Source organism: Bison bison, unplaced genomic scaffold, assembly GCF_000754665.1.
Source record: "Bison bison bison isolate TAMUID 2011002044 unplaced genomic scaffold, Bison_UMD1.0 scf7180017864490, whole genome shotgun sequence".
Taxonomy (NCBI): domain Eukaryota; kingdom Metazoa; phylum Chordata; class Mammalia; order Artiodactyla; family Bovidae; genus Bison; species Bison bison.
Genome location: NW_011495049.1, coordinates 7447578 through 7470877, shown reverse-complemented (window position 1 = coordinate 7470877; position 23300 = coordinate 7447578). Strand labels below are relative to the sequence as shown.

Sequence of the window (23300 nt, the reverse complement as noted above, 5' to 3'; positions counted from 1 at the left end):
TTTTCTATGAACATACTTAAGTTTATTTTTATATTATACAGTTACAATAACATGGCTGTAACATATCAATTTAGCCCAATTATAGTCACGTATCTGGCATATAACTAGCTTCTTCTAGGAGGGTTAGGTCAGTAGTTAACAGTAGATTATCCAACTATTTTTACCTATAAGAGTTCTGAGATTTCATAAATTTTTGTCCTCAAATAGTTTATCAATAGCATAAATATTTATTTGCTAAAGAAAATAAAGCACAGTTTTTACTTGCAGGTATGTTATAGTTTTAAGTTTAGACTAGAGACAGTGTGTGTGTGTGTGTGTGTGTGTGTGTGTAAAACAAGAGTAAATTAAATGCTTAACTGTTTGGAATATTTATGTTAAGATAATTGTTTTGTCACTTTCAATTGTTTTTATCATTTACCCAGATCTGAAGTAAAGCCTGTTATCACAATAAATTTTTTCTTTTTTAAAAAATTTCTGCTTGCTTCCTGACCAAAAAATGAAACAAGAAAATTGTGTTTTCTTTGATAGCACATTTGATAAAACGGAGCTTTGCTTTCCCTCTCCTCTTACTGAAATTAGTGTCCTTGAAGTGTCCTAACATACAACAGGGCGTGCCAGCACCCACAGTCATCCCCAGGGGAGGCCTTTAAGCAGGCAGCAATGCTGCATCATCCCACTGCTACAGAGCTGAAGTCCTCACGTTAGCAGCTGGAGGAGTTTTCTCCTTCAGGCCGAATCTGCAGTCAGTACATAGGACCAGGGGAACATGGCAGGAAATAGGAAAAAGAAGTACACAGATGCCAAGCGTTTCAGCATATGGGGAGGTTTATTTTCTCTGTGGGTGAACCTGTGTATATTGACAGTCAGATCTGCTTATAGGTGCCTGAGCCTTTTAAATTTCCTTTTTAAGGACAAAAAGTATGTATCTTTCACTGCAGTTTTCATGATGTTTCAGACATACCACCCATAGATATATCCATAGATATATGAGGAGTGTAAGCCTGGCGTGCTGTGTAGTTCATGGGGTCGCAAAGTCAGACATGGCTTAGCCACTAAATAGCAAGAATCTACATTAGGGAAATGTGAATTTCCCTATGTATGTGAGAATTTTCTGACTCCATTATTCCATATGAATTATGAAAATACCTTGGAATTACTGTAATTGCATCCATTTGACACTGTTGAAATGCCTGCTACATAGGAGATACTAGGCTAAGTTCCACATCCAAAGAAACTGACAAAATGAAAGACTTTTAGAAGGAGGAGTGTTTTGGCGGTAGAAATGTGGAATTCTAAATCTAGGCTGTTTGTTTGAAATATTTTTGAAGATCTAATATATAATGCTTTTGGATTTTTAAAAGAGGCAATTAAAAAAGGTAATAAAGAGTTACAATATGGGTTCTTTTTTGTCAATAATTTTGAACAGTCTTTACCTAAGTATATTTTAAAACAATTGTACTCTTTTGAGTGGCCCTTTTTTGTCCTCCTCCCCATGTATAGTTAAGCTTTATTAATCCAAACATCTTTCAAATTTATAATAATTTACATTTATACTATTGTTTTTAAAGAACTTTGAGCAAACTGTTAAACTTTTCCTAAAACAACATTTACGCTGTTAACTAATAGCACAACATTTTCAAACAACAAAAAACAGTTCTTCAATTTCATTATGTAGTCATTACAGTAGAATTGGCAATGCTATTTTTGGTGATTAATTGGGATGATGTCTATTAAAACAAATGTTAAACTTTTAAATTTAGTCTATTTGAAATGATCAAAACTTTATTTTATTGGTAGATTGTATCTAAGAAAATAAAAAGTAAACTTAACTTCTTCAGTGGTGTTGACTAGTCATTTGAATATGCAGAAGACTTGCCTTTAATAAAGAGCTTCTCCAGAAGTTACAATTAATTATTTCCGAGGCAGTTTTCATGATTCTGGACTAAATACACAATGGCTTATCCTGTTTGTATATTTACAGGACTGAGTATTTGGAACATGGTATAATATCACTATGTCCAAAAATGCAGGAAGGGGTAATAGTGTCTAAAATGATGAAAGGAAAAGTAAAATTACAAAAATCTGCAAGGTTGCAAAGAATAAATACCTATGGGAAAACAGAAATTACACTGGAATTGTTTCAGCTGTCAGAATAGGTTGGTGGTGTTGAAGCATCCATAACCTGGAGGTCTTTATCCTTCTCATAGATAAAATGTTTAATCTGAAAAATTCAGTGTTCATTCAACACTGCTAAGGAAACCAAGACAGCCAGAAGTACAGAGACTGTTAGTGAGTGGCACCAAGAATAAGTTACTGATTTATTGACACTATAGAATTAGAATTTCTCACCATTCCTGAAACTCTGTTAACAGGTATATTGGCTCACAAGTGTATATTATTGTTGACTTTCTGTTTGTTGTTATTAAGCATCCTCATCATTAGTGTTATTTTCTGTCAAAGTGAAGATCTTTTATAAAGCAAAGAATGTGTCCCAAAATTTGTGACTAGTTAAGTCTCAATGGAATACATTTGACATGTTGACAAATATGAGAATATAATATTAACCCACAAAATGTATAAATTTATTTTTCCTGATATTATGGGTTTAAAGAATCCAGTGATCATACCCTTTTGATGAATAAAACCATCATCTGGTCATCCTGGGACTGATCAAAATGTTTTTAAAAAGTAAAGATTTGACTTACCAAAAGACAAACACTGGTGACTAAAGAGTTAAATGTGGGTTAAGAGTCATTTTGAAAGACAACTTGACCTTGATCAAGGTCAGATCAAGATTTCTATAGGATTAGTGATAATAGCAGATAGACTTGTCAATTGTTCTAATACTTCAAAACAAACAAGAAAAAAATAAACTTTTGAAGAAAATTATTTCCAGTGATAAAACATAGTATTACCAATGAAATTTAGAAATTTAGCAAAACAGAAATAAATCTCTTAACAAGTATAATAATAAATATGCAAAATAAATAATTTTATAAACATGAAAGAAATTTAGAATCAGAGTATTAAACTAGAATCACTTCAAGACTTAAAAAAGGAAGAACTTCAAGCTCACAATTGAAAATAATGTTGTTTAATCATACATTTTCACCCCTCCTAATTTACTTCTTTATAACTTTTGATAGTATTGACCACTCCTTGAAACTCCCCTCATGCACTCTGAAATAAATGGTCCCAGTCCGCTTGCTAATTTTTTAGCTATTCAGTTTTTTCCTTTCTTATCTCATTGATATTTTAAGAAAATTATCTTTGTTTTTGACCTTTTTTCTTCTCAATTCTTGAAATCTAGTCCATTCTTATGACTTTGGCACTGATGATTCCTAAAATTGTCCAGTGAAAAATTTCTTTTCTTCCTTTGATAAGTATTTATTACTCTGAACAGGCACAGATAGCTTCCAGTCTCTGAACTTACCATTTATTGGGGATACAGAGCAGATGGATGACAAACCATGAGCATATAAGAGTGAGGTATAAGGACCTATAAAAGTACATAAGAAGCCCTCACTTCCCTGCACGCTAAGATATTCAGGGAGGCAGGGAGGAGTCGTATGGAAGTGGCAGATAATGATATTAAAGATAATTAAGATAATGAAAGCCAGGCATCTCAGTGTTGGAGAAACTGTTGACTGGTACAAATAAAAGGAGGAAGAAGGCTAAATATAATCCTCAGTACTGAGTACATGAATTGAAAAAAAAAAAAAAAGAAAACTGAAAGAGGTTTGGAATAACGAAGTTAGAATGTCAGTGTGTCAGTGGCAAGAAATTAGCCTGGAAAGGTAAGCAGGAAATAGATCATTTAATCAGAAATCAATAAGTAGACATTGAGTGTGCTTGTAAACAAACCAAAATCAAAGGATTATAAAATTACTGCATCCCAATATAACAGTTAAGGAAATAGTTCTGATCTGGATATAGAAATTCTTTAATAGCACATTTTCTTTGAAATATTAATTTTAAACAAATTAAAATATTTTTGTTTTTAAGTTAAATTAGTGAACATTCATAGAAATTCTTGCCAGGATTATGTCAGGTTTAATCCTTGTCAGGATTATGTGTATATATGTATATATACATTTTTCATAGGGTCAGTATATTTAAATCATTTATAGCTTGGTCCAGGTCTAAGTGCTGCTCAGATGACTATTTGAAACTTACAATTCGGCATGTAACCAGTATTACACCTCTGAGTAAAATAAACCATATTTGTTAATCTCCACCTTTCTTCAGTTCTAGTTCTCTTTCCACTCAGAAAATTGTTTGAACTTAATTGGAGTGTTATTTTTCTAAATAGTTTCTTAGGGAAAATACGATTATTCAAAATAATATCAATTGGCCCCTTGACATTTTAGTTCTGCTTCTATTATAATCCCCAGTGAGTAAAATAATCTGTAGAAATAATTTACATTTAAGAAGAAAAATTAGTTATTTTTGTATCCTTAATAAATTGATTTTGGGGAAGGGCATTAAACTTCTCAGGGATAAATAGGACAATTTTTGCCTAGATTTTGTTTCCAATAATAGCTCTTTTGTTTGCCACAAAATTGGGCAAAGTGGAATCATTTTAAAACTAAGAAATTATACCAAGTGTACAGACCTGTAAAGTTCACAAAATGTAAAATAGAAGTCTTATGAGGACACCTCTGATGGAGGTACTAGGTACTCATTGGTATGAACTGTGCTCGAGGTTGCCATTTTTAATGCCAAGACCTGGCCCCAACTGACAGCCAGAAGGCTCCAGAGCTGGAATGCCTCAAGCCAAACAGCCAACAGAATGGGAACACAGTCCCACCCATCAGCAGACAGGTTGCCTAAAGTCATCCTGAGCCAACAGCCACCTCTAATGACCTCTACACATAGCCCTTGACACAGCTCTGCCCGCCAGTGGAATAGGACCCAGTTCCACCCACCACTGGGCAGGCAACAGTCCCTCCTTCCAGGAAGCCTGCATAAGCCTTTTAAACCAGCCCTATAGGGCAGGCAACCAAAAACAAGAGGAACTATAATCCTGCAGCCAGTGGGACCACAAACACAGAAAGTTAGACCAAATGAGGTGGCAAAGAGATATGTTCCAGATAAAGGAACAAGGTAAAACCCCAGAAGAACAACTAAGGGAAGTGAAGATAGGCTCTCAACCCAAAAGAGAATTCAGAGAAATGATGGGAAAGGCGATCCAGGATCTCAGAAAAAGAATGGGGCACAAATCGAGAAGATATAAGAAATTTTTAGCAAAGAACTAAGAACATTTGAAGAACAGAGATAAACAGTAGAAAAAGTGAAATGAAAAATACACTAGAAGGAATCAGTAACAGTATAAATGAGGTTGAAGAACATACACATGAGCTAGAAGACAGAATGTTGGAAATAACTGCTGCAGAACAAAGAATGAAAGGAAATGAGGACAGTCTAAGAGACCTCTGGGACAACAACAGAAAAATACACCAACACATTCATATTTTAGGGGTCTCAGAGGAGAAGAGAGAGAGAAAGGGTCTGAGAAAATATTTGAAGATATAGTAGCTGAGAACTTCCCTAACATGAAAAGGGAAACAGTCACCAAAGTCCAGAATGTGTAGAGAATCCCATACAGGGTAAATCCAAGGAGAAACACACTGAAACACAAATTGAGAAAAATTAAAGACAAAGAAAAAACATGAAAAGTAACAAGGGAAAAGCAACCCATAACATATAGGGGAACTCCCATTAAGGTTATCTGCTGATTTTTCAGTAGAAACTCTGCAGGCCATAAGGGAATGGCATGATATATTTAGAGTAATGAAAGGGAGAAATCAACCAGGACTACTCTATCCAGCAAGACTCTCACTTAGATTAGATGGAAAAAGCAAAAACTTTACAGACAACCAAAAGTTAAGAGCACTACCAAACCAGCTTTATAACAAATGCTAAAAGAACCTTCTCTAGGTAGAAAAGGCCACAACTAGATACAAGAAAATTACAAATGGGAAAGTTCACTGGTAAAAGCAGACATACAGTAAAGGTGGGAAATCATCCACACAAATAAGATATCAAATCCAGCAATCATAAGAAGAAAGTAATAGTGCAGGATATTGGAAATGCATTTGAAATTAAGAGACTAGCAACTTAAAACAGTCTGTGTATACATGAACTGCTATATCAAATCCTCATGGTAACCACAAACCAAAAATCTACAATATACACACAAAAAAGAAAAAGGAATCTAAACACAACACTAAAGACAATCATGCAACTACCAGAGAAGAGAACTAAAGACAAAGAGAAGGAAAAAAGACCTATAAAAACAATCCCAAAACAATTAGCAAAATGACCATAAGAACCTATATATCAGTATTACTTTAACCGTAAATGGATTAAATGCTCCACCCAAAAGACACAGACTGGCTAAATGGCTACAAAAATAAGACCCATGTATATGCTGTCTACAAGAGACCCACTTTAGGTCTAGGGACACATAAAGACTGAAAGTGATGAGGTGGAAAAAGATTTCTCATGCAAATGGAAATTTTTTTTAAAAAGCTGGAATAGTAATGCTCATATCAGACAAAATAGACTTTAAAATAAAAAATGTTATAAGAAGGATACTGCATATGATTAAGGGATCAATCCAAGAAGATAATAACAATTGTAAACATATATGCACCCAACATAGGAGCACTTCAATATATATAAGGCAAATACAGTCATAAAAAGAGAAACCGACAGTAACACAGTAAAAGTGGGGGACTTTAACCTCCAACTTACATCAATAGACAGATCATCCAAACAGAAAATCATTAAGGAAGCACAGGTCTTAAACAACATATTAGACCAGATGAACTTAATTGATATTTATAGAGCATGCCATCCAAAGGCAGCAGAATACACAGTCTTCTCAAATGTGTGTAGAATATTCTCCAGGATAGATCACATACTGGACCATAAAGCAAGCCTTGATAAGTTTAAGAAAACTAAAATTATATCAATCATCTTTCCTGACCACAATGCAATAAGAGTACAAATCTACAAACAAAAATTGTAATAAAAAAACACACGTGGAAGCTGAACAGTGTGCTACTAAACAATCAGTAGATCACTGAAGAAATCAAAGAGGAAATAAAAAAATTCCCTAGAGACAAATGAAAATGAAAATACAACAGTCCAAAACCTACGGGATATAGCAAAAGCAGCTCTAAGAGAAAATTATAGCAATACAATCTTACTACAAGAAACAAGAAAAATTTCAAATAAATGACCTAACCTGTATACCTAAAGCAACTAGAAAAAGGACAAACAAAACCCAAAGTTAGCAGAGAAAAGAAATCATAAACTCAGAGCAGAAAAGAATCAGATAGAGACGAAGAAACAGTACAAAATATCAATGAAACTAAAAGCTGCTTCTGTGAGAAGATAAACAAAATTGGTAAAGCTTTAGCCAAACTCATCAAGAAAAAAAGGGAGAGGGCTCATATCAATAAAAGCAGAAATGAAAAAGTTCCAGTGAATACAGAAATACGAAGGATCGTAAGAGACAAACAACATTATGCCAATAAACTGGACAACCTAGAAGAAGCGGACAAATTCTTAGGTACAATCTTGCAAAACCAAATTAGGAAGAAATAGAAAATATTACTAGAACAATCACGAGCACTGATATCGAAACTTTGGTTTAAGAACCCCAAGCCAACAAAGAACCCCAGACTGGATGGCTTCACAGGTGAATCCTATCAAACATTTAGAGACGAGTTAACACCTATCCTTTTGAAACTGTTTCAAAAAATTACAGAGATCGGAACACTCCCAAACTCATTCTTTGAAGCCAGCCTCAAACATGGTACCAAAACAATACAAGGATACTACAAACAAAGTAACACGCCAATGTCACTGATAGACACAAAATCCTAAACAAAAGGCTAGCACACCAAATCCAACAATACATTAAAGGATCATACACCAAAATCGAGTGGGATTTATCCCGGGGATACAAGGATTGTTCCAATATCTGCAAATCAATCAGTGTGATAACCACATTAACAAATTGAATTAAAGCCATATGATAATCTCAGTAGATGCAGAAAAAGCATCTGACAAAAATCGATTATCAGTTTATAATTAAAAAAAAAAAAAACTCTTCTGAAATTCAGCATAGAGGGAACATACCTAAACAGGGTAAAGCCATATATGAAAGACACACACAGAGCATCATACTCAACAGTGAAAAGCTGAAAGCATTTCGTCTTAAGATCAGGAACAATACAAGGATGTCCACTGTCACTACTTTTATTCAACATAGGTTTGGAAGTCCTAGCCATTGCAGTCAGAGAAGAAAATAAAAAGAATCCAAGTTGGAAAAGAAGAAGTAAAACTGCCACTGTAGAGGTCGTGATACTGTACATAGAAAATCCTGGCCATACTACCAGAAAACTACTAGAGCTCAACGAATTTGGTAAAGGTGCAGACTACAGAATTAATACACAGAAATGTTGCATTTCTATACACTAAGAACAAAAGATCAGAAAAAGAAGTTTAGGAAGCAATGCTATTTACATCACATCAAAAAGAATAAAACACCTAGAAATAAGCCTACCTAAGGAAGCAAACCGTATTCTGAAAACTTAAGACGCTAATGAAACAAATGGAAGATGACACAAACAGATGGAAAAATATACCATGGTTTTGGATTGAAAGAATACTGTCAAAATGACTATACTGCCCAAGGAAGTCTTCAGATTCAATGTAGTCCCTATCAAATTATCAATGGCAGTTTTTGTAGATCTAGAACAAAAAATCTTAAATTTTGACTGGAAATATGGAAAAATGAAAGACCCTAAATAGCCAAAGCAATTTTCAAAAAAAAAAATGGAGCTGAAGGAAGGAATCAGGCTCCTTGACTTCAGACTGTACTATAAAGGTACAGTATTCAAAACAGTATAGGAGTGACATAAACAAATATATTTGGATCATGGAGAAAGCAAAGGAGTTCCAAAAAAACATCTACTTCTGCTCAATTGACTATACTAAAGCCATTGACTATGCTAAAGCCATTGACTGTGTGGGTCACAACAAACTATGGAAAATTCTTAAAGAGATGGAAATACCAGACCATCTGTCTCCGGAGAAACCTGTGTGCAGATCAAGAAACAACAGTTAGGACCAAACATGGAACTGACTGGTTCCAAATTGGGAAAAAGAGTATGACCAACCTGTATATTGTCACCCTGCTTATTTTACTTATATACAGAGTACATCACGTGAAATGTTGGCTGGATGACTCACAAGCTGGAATCAAGATTGCCAGGAGAAATATCAACAACCTCAGATATGCAGATAATAACTCTCTAATGGTAGAAAGTGACGAGGCTCTAAAGAGTCTCTTGGTGAGGGTGAAAGAGGATAGTGAAAAAGCTGGCTTAAAACTCAGTGTTAAAAAACTAAGATCATACCATCTGGTCTCATCACCTCATGGCAAATAGAAGAGGGGGGAAATGGAAGCAGTAACAGATTGTATTTTATTGGGCTCCAAAATCACTGGTGATGGTGACTGCAACCATGAAATTAAAAGACGCTTGCTCCTTAGAAAGAAAGCTATGACAAACCTAGATAGCGTATTAAAAAGCAGACACAACACTTCACCAACAAATGTCCAAATAGTCAAAGCTATGGTTTTCCAGTAGTCATGTATGGATGTGAGAGTTGGACCGTAAAGAAAGTGAAGTGAAAGTCACTGAATTGTGTCTGACTCTTTGTGACCCCATGGGACTATACAGTCCATGGAATTCTCCAGGCCAGAATACTGGAGTGGGTACCCATTCCCTTCTCCAGGGGATCTTCCCAACCCATGGATCAAGCCCAGGTCTGCCATACTGCAGGTAGATTCTTTACCAGCTGAGCCACCAGGGAAGCCCAGGAATACTGGAGTGGGGTAGCCTATCCTTTCTCCAGCAGATCTTCCTGACCCAGGACTCAAACTGGGAATCTCCTGCATTACAGGCAGGTTATTTACTAGCTGAGCTATCAAGAATTGGTGCTTTCAAATTGTGGTGCTGAAGAGGACTCTTAAGAGTCCCTTGGACTGCAAGGAGGTAAAACCAGTCAATATTAATGGAAACCAACCCTAAATATTCACTGGAAGGACTGATGCTAAAGCTGAAGCTCCAATATTTTGGCCATTTGATACAAAGAGCCAACTCATTGGAGAAGACCCTGGTGCTCAGAAGGATTGAAGACAAAAGGAGAAGGGGGCAGCAGAGAATGAAATGGTTAGATGGCATCATCAACTCAATGGACATGAATTTGAGCAAACTCTGGAGCCAGTGGAGGACAGGGAAGCCTGGAGTATTGCAGTCCTTTGGATCACAAAGAGTCAGACACAACTTAGCAACTGAACAACAACAAATAGATCAATGGATGGAGAAGAGCGTCTTCAATAAGAGGGTCTGGGAAAATTGAACAGCTACATAGAATGAAATTAGAGCATTCTCTAACACCATGCACAAAAATAAACTCAAAAAGGATTAAAGACCTAAATGTAAAACCGGATACTATATAAAACTCTTAGAGGAAAACAAAGTCAGAACACTCTTTTACATAAATCACAACAATATCTCTTTGGCTCCACCCCCTAGAGTAATGAAAATAAAAACAAAAATAAATGGGATCTAGTTAAACCTAAAAGTATTTGCACAGCAAAGGAAACCATAGACAAAACAAAAAGACAACTTACAGAATGGGGAAAAATATTTGCAAATGATGCAACCAATAGGGGATTAATCTCCAAATGTCTACAAACAGCTCATGCAGCTTAAGATAAAGAAACAATAAAAATTAGATCTAAATAGATGTTTCTCCAAAGAAAACCTACAGATGGCCACAAAGCACATGAAAATATGCTCCACATTACCAATTATTAGAGAAATGCAAATCAAAAATAGATATCACCTCACATCTGTCAGAATGGCCATCATCAAAGTCTACAAACAATAAATGCTGGAATGGGTGTGGAGAGAAGGGAACCCGCCTACACTGTTGATGGGAATATAAATTCATACAGTCACTATGGAGAATAGTATGCAGGTTCCTTAAATGTCTAAAATAGAGCTACCATATAATATTGCAATCCCGCTCAAGGACATGTAACTGGAGAAAACTATAATTTGAAAAGATCATGCACCCCTGTGTTCATTGCAGTACTACTTAAGAGTAGCTAAGACATGGAAGCAACCTAAATGTCCATTGAGAGAGGAATGGATAAAGAAGATGTGGTACATATATACAATGGAATATTACTCAGCCATAAAAATAATGCCATTTGCAGCAACATGGATAGACCTAGAGATTATCATAGTAAGTGAAGTAAGAGAAAGACAAGTATCATATTATAGCACTTATGTGAAATCTAAAAACAGTGATACAAATGAACTTATTTACAAAGAGAAACAGATTCCCAGACTTCAAATGTATGGTTACCAAAAGGGAAAGGTGTTGGGGGGAGATAAATCAGGTATATACAGACCAGTATACACAAGATAGATAATCAACAAGGACCTACTGTCTAGCACAGGGAACTCTACTCAATACTCTGTAATAACCTATAATAGAGAAGAATTTGAAAAGGAAGATACATATATTCAATATAACTGAATCACTATACTGTACACCCAAAACTAACACATTATTGTAAATAAAATATAATCCAATATAAAAAAATACAGCTTGAAAAAAATCTTGTGAAATACTCAAATGCATTCTATAATTGGTAAAAGTTCTTATTTTATAAATAGTTACAATACTTACTGCTTTTTATTTTTACTAAATATGCTAGGCACTTGGAGGTGTCCCAGGAAGTCAGCCATTACTTCCCAGTGGAATGGACCCAACTCGACAACAAGGTGACTGCTTTAAAGTAAAAGTTAAATTCATGTGCAGAATCTCAAAGGAAACCCTGTATTTATTAGGGAAGGTATTATTTGTATAGATCTTTCATAATTATATCAGTTGCATTTTACTTGGTAACGTGGCCAAGTAATTATATTTTTTGCTAACTTAATTATTTGTGATAGTGCAGTGATAACACAAGGAACAGAATAATTAAATATCCAAAATCTGTGTTTTAATGCTTAACTTCTAAAATTTTTTATATAACTTCTAGCAAGTGAGAATCAAAGTGACTATGTCACTTGTAATTTTCTCTGCCTTTTTCAGATAGAGGGGTCTGTCCACCAAAAAGATAAGCAGGAGGAAAGATGATGCTAAGCAGCAAGTGACTTACTTGATAGTTTAACAAACCCAATAATTGGGTCCATCCACTGACCTGTTTAGGTACCACAAACATGGATGGCTCTGTTCACTGTTCTAAAAGAAGGGGAGCAGATGTATTATAATTCAACACAGAAGAGGAAGATTTCACTTTCAAGACATTAATGGAGAGTGGGGGCAGGGACAGCCCTGTGGTAAGAGGTAGAAGAATGGCTGTGGAAGCCAAGTAGAGGTGATGTCAATAATTTAGTCCTTTAGTAAATAAGGTGTAGCACCAGGCAGAAAGGAGGCTGTAGCTTCTGATTTAGCACTCATGCTCATTACATTGCTAATATTGTCACACTTTTTTCTCTTTTTAGGTCATCCAAATATGGGTGGGCCAATGCAGAGAATGACTCCTCCAAGAGGAATGGTGCCCTTAGGACCACAGGTAAAAAGTGCAGGAAGCCAGAGGCTGAGTTTCTGCCTTCATCTTACACAAATAAACTGTATTATCTGCTGGTTTCTATTATATATATAGATATATATAAAAAAGACTTAATATGACATAGTTTTTAAGCTCTTGAGGATATGTTGTCTATGACATGTCCAAATAGATGTAACATCAAGCCACATTTGCCCTTGGTACATTCTAGAAAATACATTGTGTAGAAATCCATTATAGTAATTATTACTAAAAAAGGTAACTGTTACCCTTTTTTATATTGAGGAAATATGAATAATTATAGTAATTATTATAAAGGAGAACTAAGATAATTTAAAATCTAATTGAATTAAACAGAATAAGTGGCATAAAATATATTTCTCTTAAGTCTTTAATGCCACTGACCATGATATAGTACCATATTTCGAGTATGAAAACAATAGAAAACCATTTAGAAACAAACATTAAAATGGGTCTCGCTGAAAAAGTGTAATACAACAGTATACACTAGATGTTATTAGCCTACTTCTCTATCAGTTTCCCAGGAGGATACACCAAGATTGAACCTATTCAGCTGTTGATGACATTTTTTTAGTATGCTGCTCCAGGCTGTCACTTATTTTAGCTAAAACCTCTCTTTGTCTCTCTTGGGAAAACTGCCTGAGGTAGAATTTAATTTTGTAATGTTATATTTCAAAGAAGCAAATCCAGAATTCAGAGTTGTACATTTCTCCCTCATAGGTCAGAGGTCAGTGTATCATACCACTGGTTAAAAGGATCATTTAGTTTTCTTATTCTCTCCAAGAACAGTCTATATAAATGATGGTTTTAGGAGCTTATTTCATGTATATACTTTAAAAATGTTAAGTATTTTGTTGTGTGCCCAAAACAGATTTTTAAGACTCTAACCACATTTACCCAGGTAAATGTGACTTATATCTAAGAGTTCCTAATCAACATGTAATACACAGTTGACCCTTGAAAATGTGGGAGTTAGGGGCACCAAACCACTGCACAATTGAAAACCCATGTATAACTTTTGATTCCCTAAAACTTAACAGCCTACTGTTAACCAGAGACCTTACTGATAACATAAACAATTAACACATATTTTATAAATGTATTATATGTATTATATACTGTATCCTTACGATAAAGTAATATAGAGAAAAGGAAATGTTATTAAGAAAATTATAAGAAAATACAATTACAGTACAGTACTATATTTATCAATACCATAAGTTTACATCATCTAGTTTATAAGATGAATTATCTGTCAGTATCTATGTCAATATTGTCTTAAAATATGTATATACCTGCTAACAAGATTTGTCTAAGATTAAAAATATATATATTGTCTTAAATGATATGAAACACTGTATATATTACATATATTTAAAACACTAGATGTCAAAAATTAAAAGAAAAGGCGAATATATTCCTATTTATTTACAGGTATAACACTTCATGCATTGATAATGAAGAAGCAGCACTATGATAGCTTTATGGTAACCTAGTGTAATAATCAACACTTGCTTCATCATAGCCTAGCCTATACACTAATGAATGAATCATTATAACATTTTCATGGCATATAGTATTACAGGCATATTCAGAATACAGTATTTAAATATTGTCAAAATTTTTTAAACTGCTTATATGTGATGGTAGGCTGATAACATGGTTTCTCTAATTAAGGGGGAGAGAGAGAGAAGCATATACTATGGAGTAATGTAGGTGTTTGAAAGCAAAATTATAAAACAGTAAGAAAACTAAGACATTCATTTTATATTAAATATCACTCTGCTTATGCCTGAGTCTAGACTTATGTCTACATATAGTTTATGCATTCATGACATACCTTTTTCTTAATTTTCTTGCTCTTTCTAGACTATGTGTTTCATCTGCAAGTTTTTACAAATTGTTGCAAATCCACAAAAATGTTCCAATAATATATTTACTGAAAAAAGTCCACTTATAAATGGACTAGCACAGTTCAACCCCATGTTGTTCAAGGATCAACTATATAAATTGTATTGGAACATGAAGTACAAATTTTTCAGAGGTACCTATTATGTAAATATTTGTGAGATTGTCAAAATAAAAAAAATTATTTAGGATAATTTATTTCCTATATATTTTCTTAAGATCTTATAAAACTCTAATCTAGATATTTAAATTTTTTTTTGCTATTTCTGCTCATATTAGGGATGGTGATTTATGGGACCAACCATCATTAATCTGTTAATGGCAATTAGAATTTATAAGATCTGTAGAATAGTTCACTGACTGACTATACTTTTCAGTTCAGTTGCATAAGTCGTGTCTGACTCTTTGCAACCCCATGAACCACAGCACGCCAGGCCTCCCTGTCCATCACCAACTCCCAGAGCCTACCCAAACTCATGTCCATCGAGTCAGTGACGCCATCCAGCCATCTCATCCTCTGTTATCCCCTTCTCCTCCTGCCCTCAATCTTTCCCAGCATCAGGGTCTTTTCAAATGAGTCAGCTCTTCACATCAGGTGGCCAAACCATTGGAGTTTCAGCTTCAACTTCAGTCCTTCCAATGAACACCCAGGACTGACCTCCTTTAGGATGGACTGGTTGGATCTCCTTGCCGTCCAAGGGACTCCCAAGAGTCTTCTCCAACACCCAGTTCAAAAGCATCAATGTTTCAGTGCTCAGCCTTCTTCACAGTCCAACTCTCACATCCATACATGACCACTGGAAAAACCATAGCCTTGACTAGATGGACCTTTGTTGGCAAAGTGATGTCTCTGCTTTTTAATATGCTGTCTAGGTTGGGCATAACTTGTCTTCCAAGGAATAACTGTCTTTTAATTTCATGGCTGCAGTCACCATCTACAGTGATTTTGGAGCCCAGAAAAATAAAGTCAGCCACTGTTTCCACTGTGTCCCCATCTGTTTGCCATGAAGTGATGGGACCAGATGCCATGATCTTCGTTTTAGTCTTTAATAAACTATGCCAACTAGTTTTAGAGCTATATACAACTTGAAGAATTTTTTTTCTCAAAAGATTTTCATAATAGATACATTTTGAATATATGTCAAAAGTTGATGTCTATAATTTAGTTATTCTTCATTCAGGTCACTTTTTTTTGGCTAGCTGCTCTTTGAATTTTTGTCATTCCAGACCAATATTTTCAACACTTTTAAAAATTAGAGTCTGATTTGAGTAAGTTTTTCAGTATTTGAAAGATATACTGATGCTTACCTAAGCTATTGAACATATGAATACTTAGATCTCATTTGAAAATGCAAAAGTAAAAAAGCATACTGGTCTTTATATTTTAAAATGTCAAGCCAAAAATTTGTGTGTTTTGTGTTTTAAGTAAATTACAACAGAAAGTAAGAAAACACTTCTGGTGAGTAGTCTCTTCAGATCAGATCAGATCAGATCAGTCGCTCAGTCATGTCCGACTCTTTGTGACCCCATGAATCGTAGCATGCCAGGCCTCCCTGTCCATCACCAACTCCTGGAGTTCACCTAGACTCACGTCCATCGAGTCAGTGATGCCATCCAGCCATCTCATCCTCTGTTGTCCCCTTCTCCTCTTGCCCCCAATCCGTCCCAGCATCAGAGTCTTTTCCAATGAGTCAACTCTTCGCATGAGGTGGCCAAAGTAAAGTACTGGAGTTTCAGCTTTAGCATCATTCCTTCCAAAGAAATCCCAGGGCTGATCTCCTTCCGAATGGACTGGTTGGATCTCCTTGCAGTCCAAGGGACTCTCAAGAGTCTTCTCCAACACTACAGTTCAAAAGCATCAATTCTTCGGCACTCAGCTTTCTTCACAGTCCAACTCTCACATCCATACATGACCACTGGAAAAACCATAGCCTTGACTAGATGAACCTTTGTTGGCAAAGTAATGTCTCTGCTTTTCAATATGCTATCTAGGTTGGTCATAACTTTTCTTCCAAGGAGTAAGCGTCTTTTAATTTCATGGCTGCAGTCACCATCTGCAGTGATTTTGGAGCCCAGAAAAATAAAGTCTGACACTGTTTCCACTGTTTCCCCATCTATTTCTCTTACTGAAGAGTTTTACTCAGTTTATCATAAAGCATGAATTCTTTCTTTGCATTTTCAAACCTAAAGAGAGTAGTTTATTTCTTCCATTTGGATTAATATCTTTGCTATCTATTTCTTTATAATTTGGGGGAAGTAAAGTGTTCTGGTATGAATTTACCTCAGAAACCAGAAATGCCTGCAACAACTTATGTAACACTGTATTTAAGTATAAAAGATTAAATGAAATTGTTTATACATATCATGTACTTAAATGAAAACAGGAATCATATTCATATGAATGATACAGTAGTTTAAACATGAAGAAAAATCATTTGAATTGAGAGATTCTTATATTTACTTATAACACCTGGTATATGTAACATATGGATTATAAACTGTGAGATCTGTAATACAAAGTTAGCTGTGTTTCTTAAAAGAGAAAAAAAAGACTCTCATGACAGATATTTAATAATACAGATACTACCCAAGAACAGAATGCTTCTGCTTTTTTATAGCTGAATTATAGAAGCATCTCTGGAATATTGTTTCTAGTTTTATGCACAAACAAAATACATATCTCCTTTGTATCACAGATATTATTTCCAGGTTTTTCAGCTTAATACCAATGTGGTGAAGAGGGACAGTAGTTATCTATTAAAATAATTGAATTCCTAAAAGAAATATATATATATTCTGCTGCTGAAGGCAAAATGCACACTAGAATATAGTAAATATATGATTAAAACCTACTGCATGGAGGAAGAAATAAAACTTTGCTCCAAATCCTGGTATATTTCTACCACCCCTTAATTTATTTTAAATCAAAGTTCAGTGGTAATACATGATTTTTAGACTGATATCAGTATCCTTTCAATGGAAAAGCAGAATTACTTATTCAATCTAGAAAAATGTCTTCCCTAATATCATATTTGAAGTCATTTTTCTGTGTGGCTCTTGTAATAATATATTGTTAGCTTGTCTGCGTTCTTAGGCTCAGCAGATACATGTGATTAACAGAAAACTTCAAGACTCTCCAACTAGTTCTAGTTCTTTTAGAAATCTGGAGGAAAAGTGAGTTATATGCAAACAGGAACATATCATGGCTTCCAAGTCAAATACTTAGGGTGAAGAAATGCTAAGATGTTAAGAGGAAGTAAACTAATTCTGTATTTTCACATCTAAGATCGGAAGTGGAATTTAGTTCAGTATAATAACTTTCTAGAAATTTAACTGCCCAATCACGGAAACACTCTTTGTAAACTTTCCAGGCAGAGTCTGAACAGTCCTTTGTCAGGACCATTGCATTGGGAGAGAGATTAAACCAGATGGAATTGTATAGCTGCCATCAGCTTTAAAATTCAGTGATTCCAAATTAGCTCTTCCCATTCTGCCTTTGTTACCCATTAGAAAGACTGTTGTTATTCTTTCTTATCTTCCTGTTTTCTGTTTGCTTCAGATTATTTGCAAAATTAAAATATTATAAGTTTCTCAAAATATGTATTGGGTAATTTCTTAAGGACATCCTGTAACACTTATGAACTGTGATACATGAGCATTGGATCTACACAGATAAGTAGAACAGATTCTACCTTCAGGTACTTATTGTTTAGCATGAGATGCAGATACATAAAGAAAAACTATTAAACAGTAGGAAAAAAGTCAAAAAAAGAAATATACATTCTCTGGCAGGGAGTCATGACGTCAAAAGCATGTAATTTTGTTAGGATTGAGGGCCCAAGGGAAAATGAGAAGACTCATTTAAGTTGGTCCCTTATTAACAGTGTAAGCAGTTAGCAACTGCAGTTTTTGAGCACCAGGTATCTTGCCTTTAATACATCAAGCGCTATAATAGGTGTTGTGTACGATTTCATTTTTCCTCCAATAAGCTTATAAGAGAGTTGATGTTATCACTTTGTAGATAGGAAAGTTAAGGTTGAATGGATCATTGGGAGAATCTGACCAGTAAACACACGTATAGAAGGGGGAGCAGAGGAAATGGGGCCGGGGAAACAGATTTTCAAACCACTATCTATGTCCAGAGCTATGAGCAAAACAAATGTATCGTCAATAAAACAAAACATAGACCTTCTAGGGTCAAAAATGAGGGGAGTTTATTTTATGAAGAATTTCTGTTATAGTCTGTCATGTGGATTTTGTTCCCAGTGACGGATTTTCTTCTCAGAGACTCCTTGCTAATACTGCTGCTGCCATCCCCATGTATGACCCAGAGGTTAAGAGAAATAGCTCTCTCAGCTATGGATAGATACCATTCTCCTGTTCCATAGCACCTCATTTGAGACATTTAAGTATGATTTCTTAATAATGAGAACAACATGTAACTAGGTAGGTTTATTTACAAACTGGCTTACTCCCTGGAGTTAACAGACCTCCTCTCATTGAATATTTCCTTGTCATCTTAGCACCTACTACACAGAAGGCCATAGCAGATGAGTTACCATGAGTGTAAAAGGCCACTGCGTGTTTCTAAACCACAGGAAATTCAGTAATCTGGAGGGTGGAGGTGGGGGTAAGGGAAGAAAGTAAATATGATAGGAAATGAGGGCAGCTAAGGCTGGTCTGTGAATAACATCATAGGGCCATGCTGAAGGAAAGACTTCATTTGATAGACAGTGTGGGTCATCGTGGCTTTTAAGCAACATAAAGAGGACTGAGTTTAAGAAGCACAGTTCTGGAGTCAGTATGGAGAATAGATTGGGAGGGGGAGAGGCTTAGTCAGAGAGACCAACTAAGAGAGTACAGTCGTGTCAGTAAATGGCAGAAATGAGTGATATGAAGGGAGCAGTATTTCAAGAGCTATTTCACAGGTAGAATCAATAGACCTTGGTAACTGACTGGATACGGAAATTGAAATAAAAGGAAGAAACATCAAGGAGCTCCCAGAGGTTCTTAGCCTAGACTACTGTATAGAAGGTGATGCCACAGAACTGACTGAGGAAGGCAGTATAAAGAACGCAGCTGTGAGAAGAGAAAATGGAGGTGACTTTTAGGTGTGTTGAGTGTGAAATGGTATCCAGATAGAAACAACCAATATGAAGTTCAATATGTGAGTTGTCTAAGGGCTTAGGGGAGACATCATGACAAAATGGATTTGAGATTCCTAACATATAAATAATTGTTGAACTAATGGTAGCAGATAAGTTTACCCATAAATGCATATTTATTTAGAAGGATGCTGTGGCTAGACCTCGGAGAAAAGCAATATTTAAAGAGTTGGCAAAATAAAAGGAATCAGCAAAGGAAACTGAAGAATGGTCAGAGAAGTTGGAGGAATAGTAATGTCAGAAAGCCAAGCATGAAGTATACTAGTTGATAGTTTAAAATATATTAATATGATCATATTAAAATTAATCTTTTGGCCCTTATGGAAACTAATCTGATATGTACATTACATGTTTTTATTTTTTGAATGCACATAACATTCAAATATTGACAGAAGTCTGTCGAGTCATAATTCACACGTGCATATTTTAAGTATACTTTAGTGTTCGTATATTTTTGTGGATTTGTATACTAGTACATTTTTTTCTGGAATATATTATTTTGCAGACAGAAGTTCACATTCAATTTGCTTATATTAGATTCACCTGTTTGTTTTCAGACTACATAATTCTTCTGATTCTGACAGTTTCAAACATATTGACTTAGTCTTTTCTTTAAAAACAGAGTTTGGGATTTATGAAATGTCTTGCTTGAAAAAGTTCACTGTTGTACAGATATCAAGAAATTAAGATAATTGAATATTACAATTGTAAATATACCTTAATCATTTAACATGCTCCAATGATCATACATATTCACATAGTTTTAAAAAGACACAAACCAATGTAACTGCTAAATAGAAGCAAAAGTACAAGAGTGGACCCTTCAGAGAATGAATTGCACAGGCCTTATCCAACCAGGAGTTATGTAGGGAAATCATTAACCTGCTCTCTTTCTTTCCCCCCTCCTCTTTGGTTTTGTTTTTTTGTTTTGTGGTAGTCTGACCCTTGGTTATCATTACAGAACTATGGAGGTGCAATGAGACCCCCACTGAATGCTTTAGGTGGCCCCGGAATGCCTGGAATGAACATGTAAGCAAAATGCTATATTGTCCTGTAAACTGTTCTGTTTTCTGTCTTCTAAAGTCACACCAATTTGTAACACAATTTAAGCTAAATTTCTTTGTAATGTAAAATGAAACGACAGTATAAATGAACTAAATGTGAACTGTGGTGTTTGCTTCGTTTTCACAACATATTCTCTGTTTTTCTGCCTTCCTTTGCAACCTTTTTTTTCCATTTCAAATGCCAACTTTTAGCCTGATTTTCATGTTCTATTTATCATAAAAATGAATCTCTTGTAAGTAAGCACATAGTACTCATGCAGTCCATACAAAAATATGAAGAGATGACACCAAGACCATGACTTAACCCTCCAGAAGTAGACAAGTGAATATTGTTCATTGTAACAGATACAGTATGATTCCTATGAGTTTTAAACTTTTAGAAATATGTATACCTATAGATGTCCTTCCTAAAGATAGATGTATATTTGCTTTGTTGGGACCACTGTTAACTCAGGAAGAAGTTTCTAGTAGTTTCTTCTTTATTAAAGAACTTTCCATAGTATAATTTCTTTTGAAAATTCAAGATATACTTAGGGAGTAAACTAATAGACTTTGTTTGTTTTTGTTTTTTACTGTAAAGGCCTTTCAAAACCAAGGAGAGCAGTTACTTCTATCAATCAATAGAATGCAATTTGTTAAGGAGTTTTAATTTCTTTTCCATTGTCTTACTTGCCCTCAAAGTTCCATATACACCCAGAACTTGTTAATGGCCTTCATTAATTCATTAGAAGATCAATTCCATGATGTGGCCTAAAGAAAATTTATCAGAAATAATGAAAGAGTTCTGTTTATGGCTTGGGTAGTCTCATCTATTTCCATATTCCCCATTAGTCCATGTTTTGGTTACTTATCTATCAGACTACACGACTCTGCCATCATTTAATGGCATTGAAAATATACTGAGGTAAGCTTCGTTTGATGTCCATAGGGATTTGTTTAAGTTTCTGGAACCATTTTCATGGAAAGCAGTTTTGCCTAAAATAGAAAATAGGTTAATAGGTGGATACCAACCAGGCTTAAAACTGACAGAACAAGGGGGAAAAAAGTAGGTCAGATTTTCCTATCCCATCTTTTTATTTTTAAAGTAAAAATGGATAGACATGAAGTCTTTTCTTAAATTCCTCAAAGGTTTAACTTTATTAATGATTGCTACAAAAAGGAGTGATATTTTGTGCTTATATCAAAAGTTGAAACTCTCAATAATAGGATTTAGATATATATAAAATTTACCTAAGATTCTGACTTTAAAGTGAAATAGCTTCTAAAGGATAATTTGAATTCTATGTATAGATGTTAAGGAGTATACATTTTGAATGCTGTGATCAACCCAGAATTCTCATTAAATATTAAGAATGTATCTAATATCATTTGGTGTATTACTCATCATGATAATTAGTGATGTGGTCGACTTTAGATCAACTTGGTTTTGCTAGTATAAGAAAAGTCATTCTCATGTGACCACTGGAAATCAGATAGCTGCTTAAAATTGTCTAATTTCTTTCTCACATACATTTAAACATACTTATGGGTGTATTTAATTCCATAGACTATGAAGACTAAAAGTATGGCTGAAAATTTCAAATGATTATTTCTGTTGGTGTTTGGGTTTCTCATTTTAATATATCCAGATATTTTAAAATATTTTTATTATATATTATGTTACTATATGTATAATTTCCGGCTTTTAAAGAAATCTTAAGCTTTAAAGATTGACATTCCATTAATTACTATTGACTGTTATTAATTACTATTGACTTATATAATTTTAAGTTTTCTATAAATTAGGATTCCTTTAAGGAAATATTTATGATGAATATTTCCCTCTAACAGAGAAAGTTCTGAAATATGGACAATCTAAACAGAGAGACTCATTGTTTTATTGATTTTGGCCCCAATAAAGCAAAAGTGAATTTAAAGAGACGTAAATAAACCGTATTATTGTCTCCACTGTACTCAATAAATTTTACTGAAATTCACTCCATACTTATCATTAAAACAAATTAAATCTTACTATGTAATGGCAAGTAAGTATTTCTAACTGAAATTATGACTTTCTTCATGTCATTATTTTACATGTTGGATAAATTAAAAATTAAAGGAAAGGGCATTAGAGTTAGTGTTACTTAGGCTAGGGCTTCCCTGGTGGCTCAGTGGTAAAAAAGCCTCCTGCCAGTGCAGAATACACGGGTTCAGTCCCTGGGTCAAGAAGATCCCCTGGAGAAGGAAATAACAACCCACTCCAGTATTCTCCCCTGGGAAATCCCAAGGACAGAGCAGTCTGGCGGGCTAGAGTCTGGGGGGCGGCAAAAGAGCTGGGCATGCCTTAGCGACTGAACGACAGGCACCACGTTGGGCTACGTCTTTAATAGTCTAGACATTTGTGTTGGGATCAGGAGGGATCTACCAGAGATCTATAGCTGGATGAGGTTTCTTTAGTTTGTCACTTTTCATTATTTGATACCAAAATGT

The 23300-nt window shown here is 34.8% G+C and overlaps 1 protein-coding gene across 1 annotated transcript in view; it reads left to right on the top strand.

Moving 5' to 3' along the window:
• SSBP2 (single-stranded DNA binding protein 2) overlaps positions 1–23300 on the top strand; it is a gene marked incomplete at its 5' end in the record, with an annotated part of 221161 nt that overhangs the window by 154225 nt on the left and 43636 nt on the right. The window contains 3 exons of the mRNA XM_010863391.1: positions 11816–11882; positions 12609–12679; positions 20729–20796. Of these exons, the coding sequence (XP_010861693.1) occupies positions 11816–11882; positions 12609–12679; positions 20729–20796 (206 nt within the window). The remainder of the gene's footprint in view (positions 1–11815; positions 11883–12608; positions 12680–20728; positions 20797–23300) is intronic.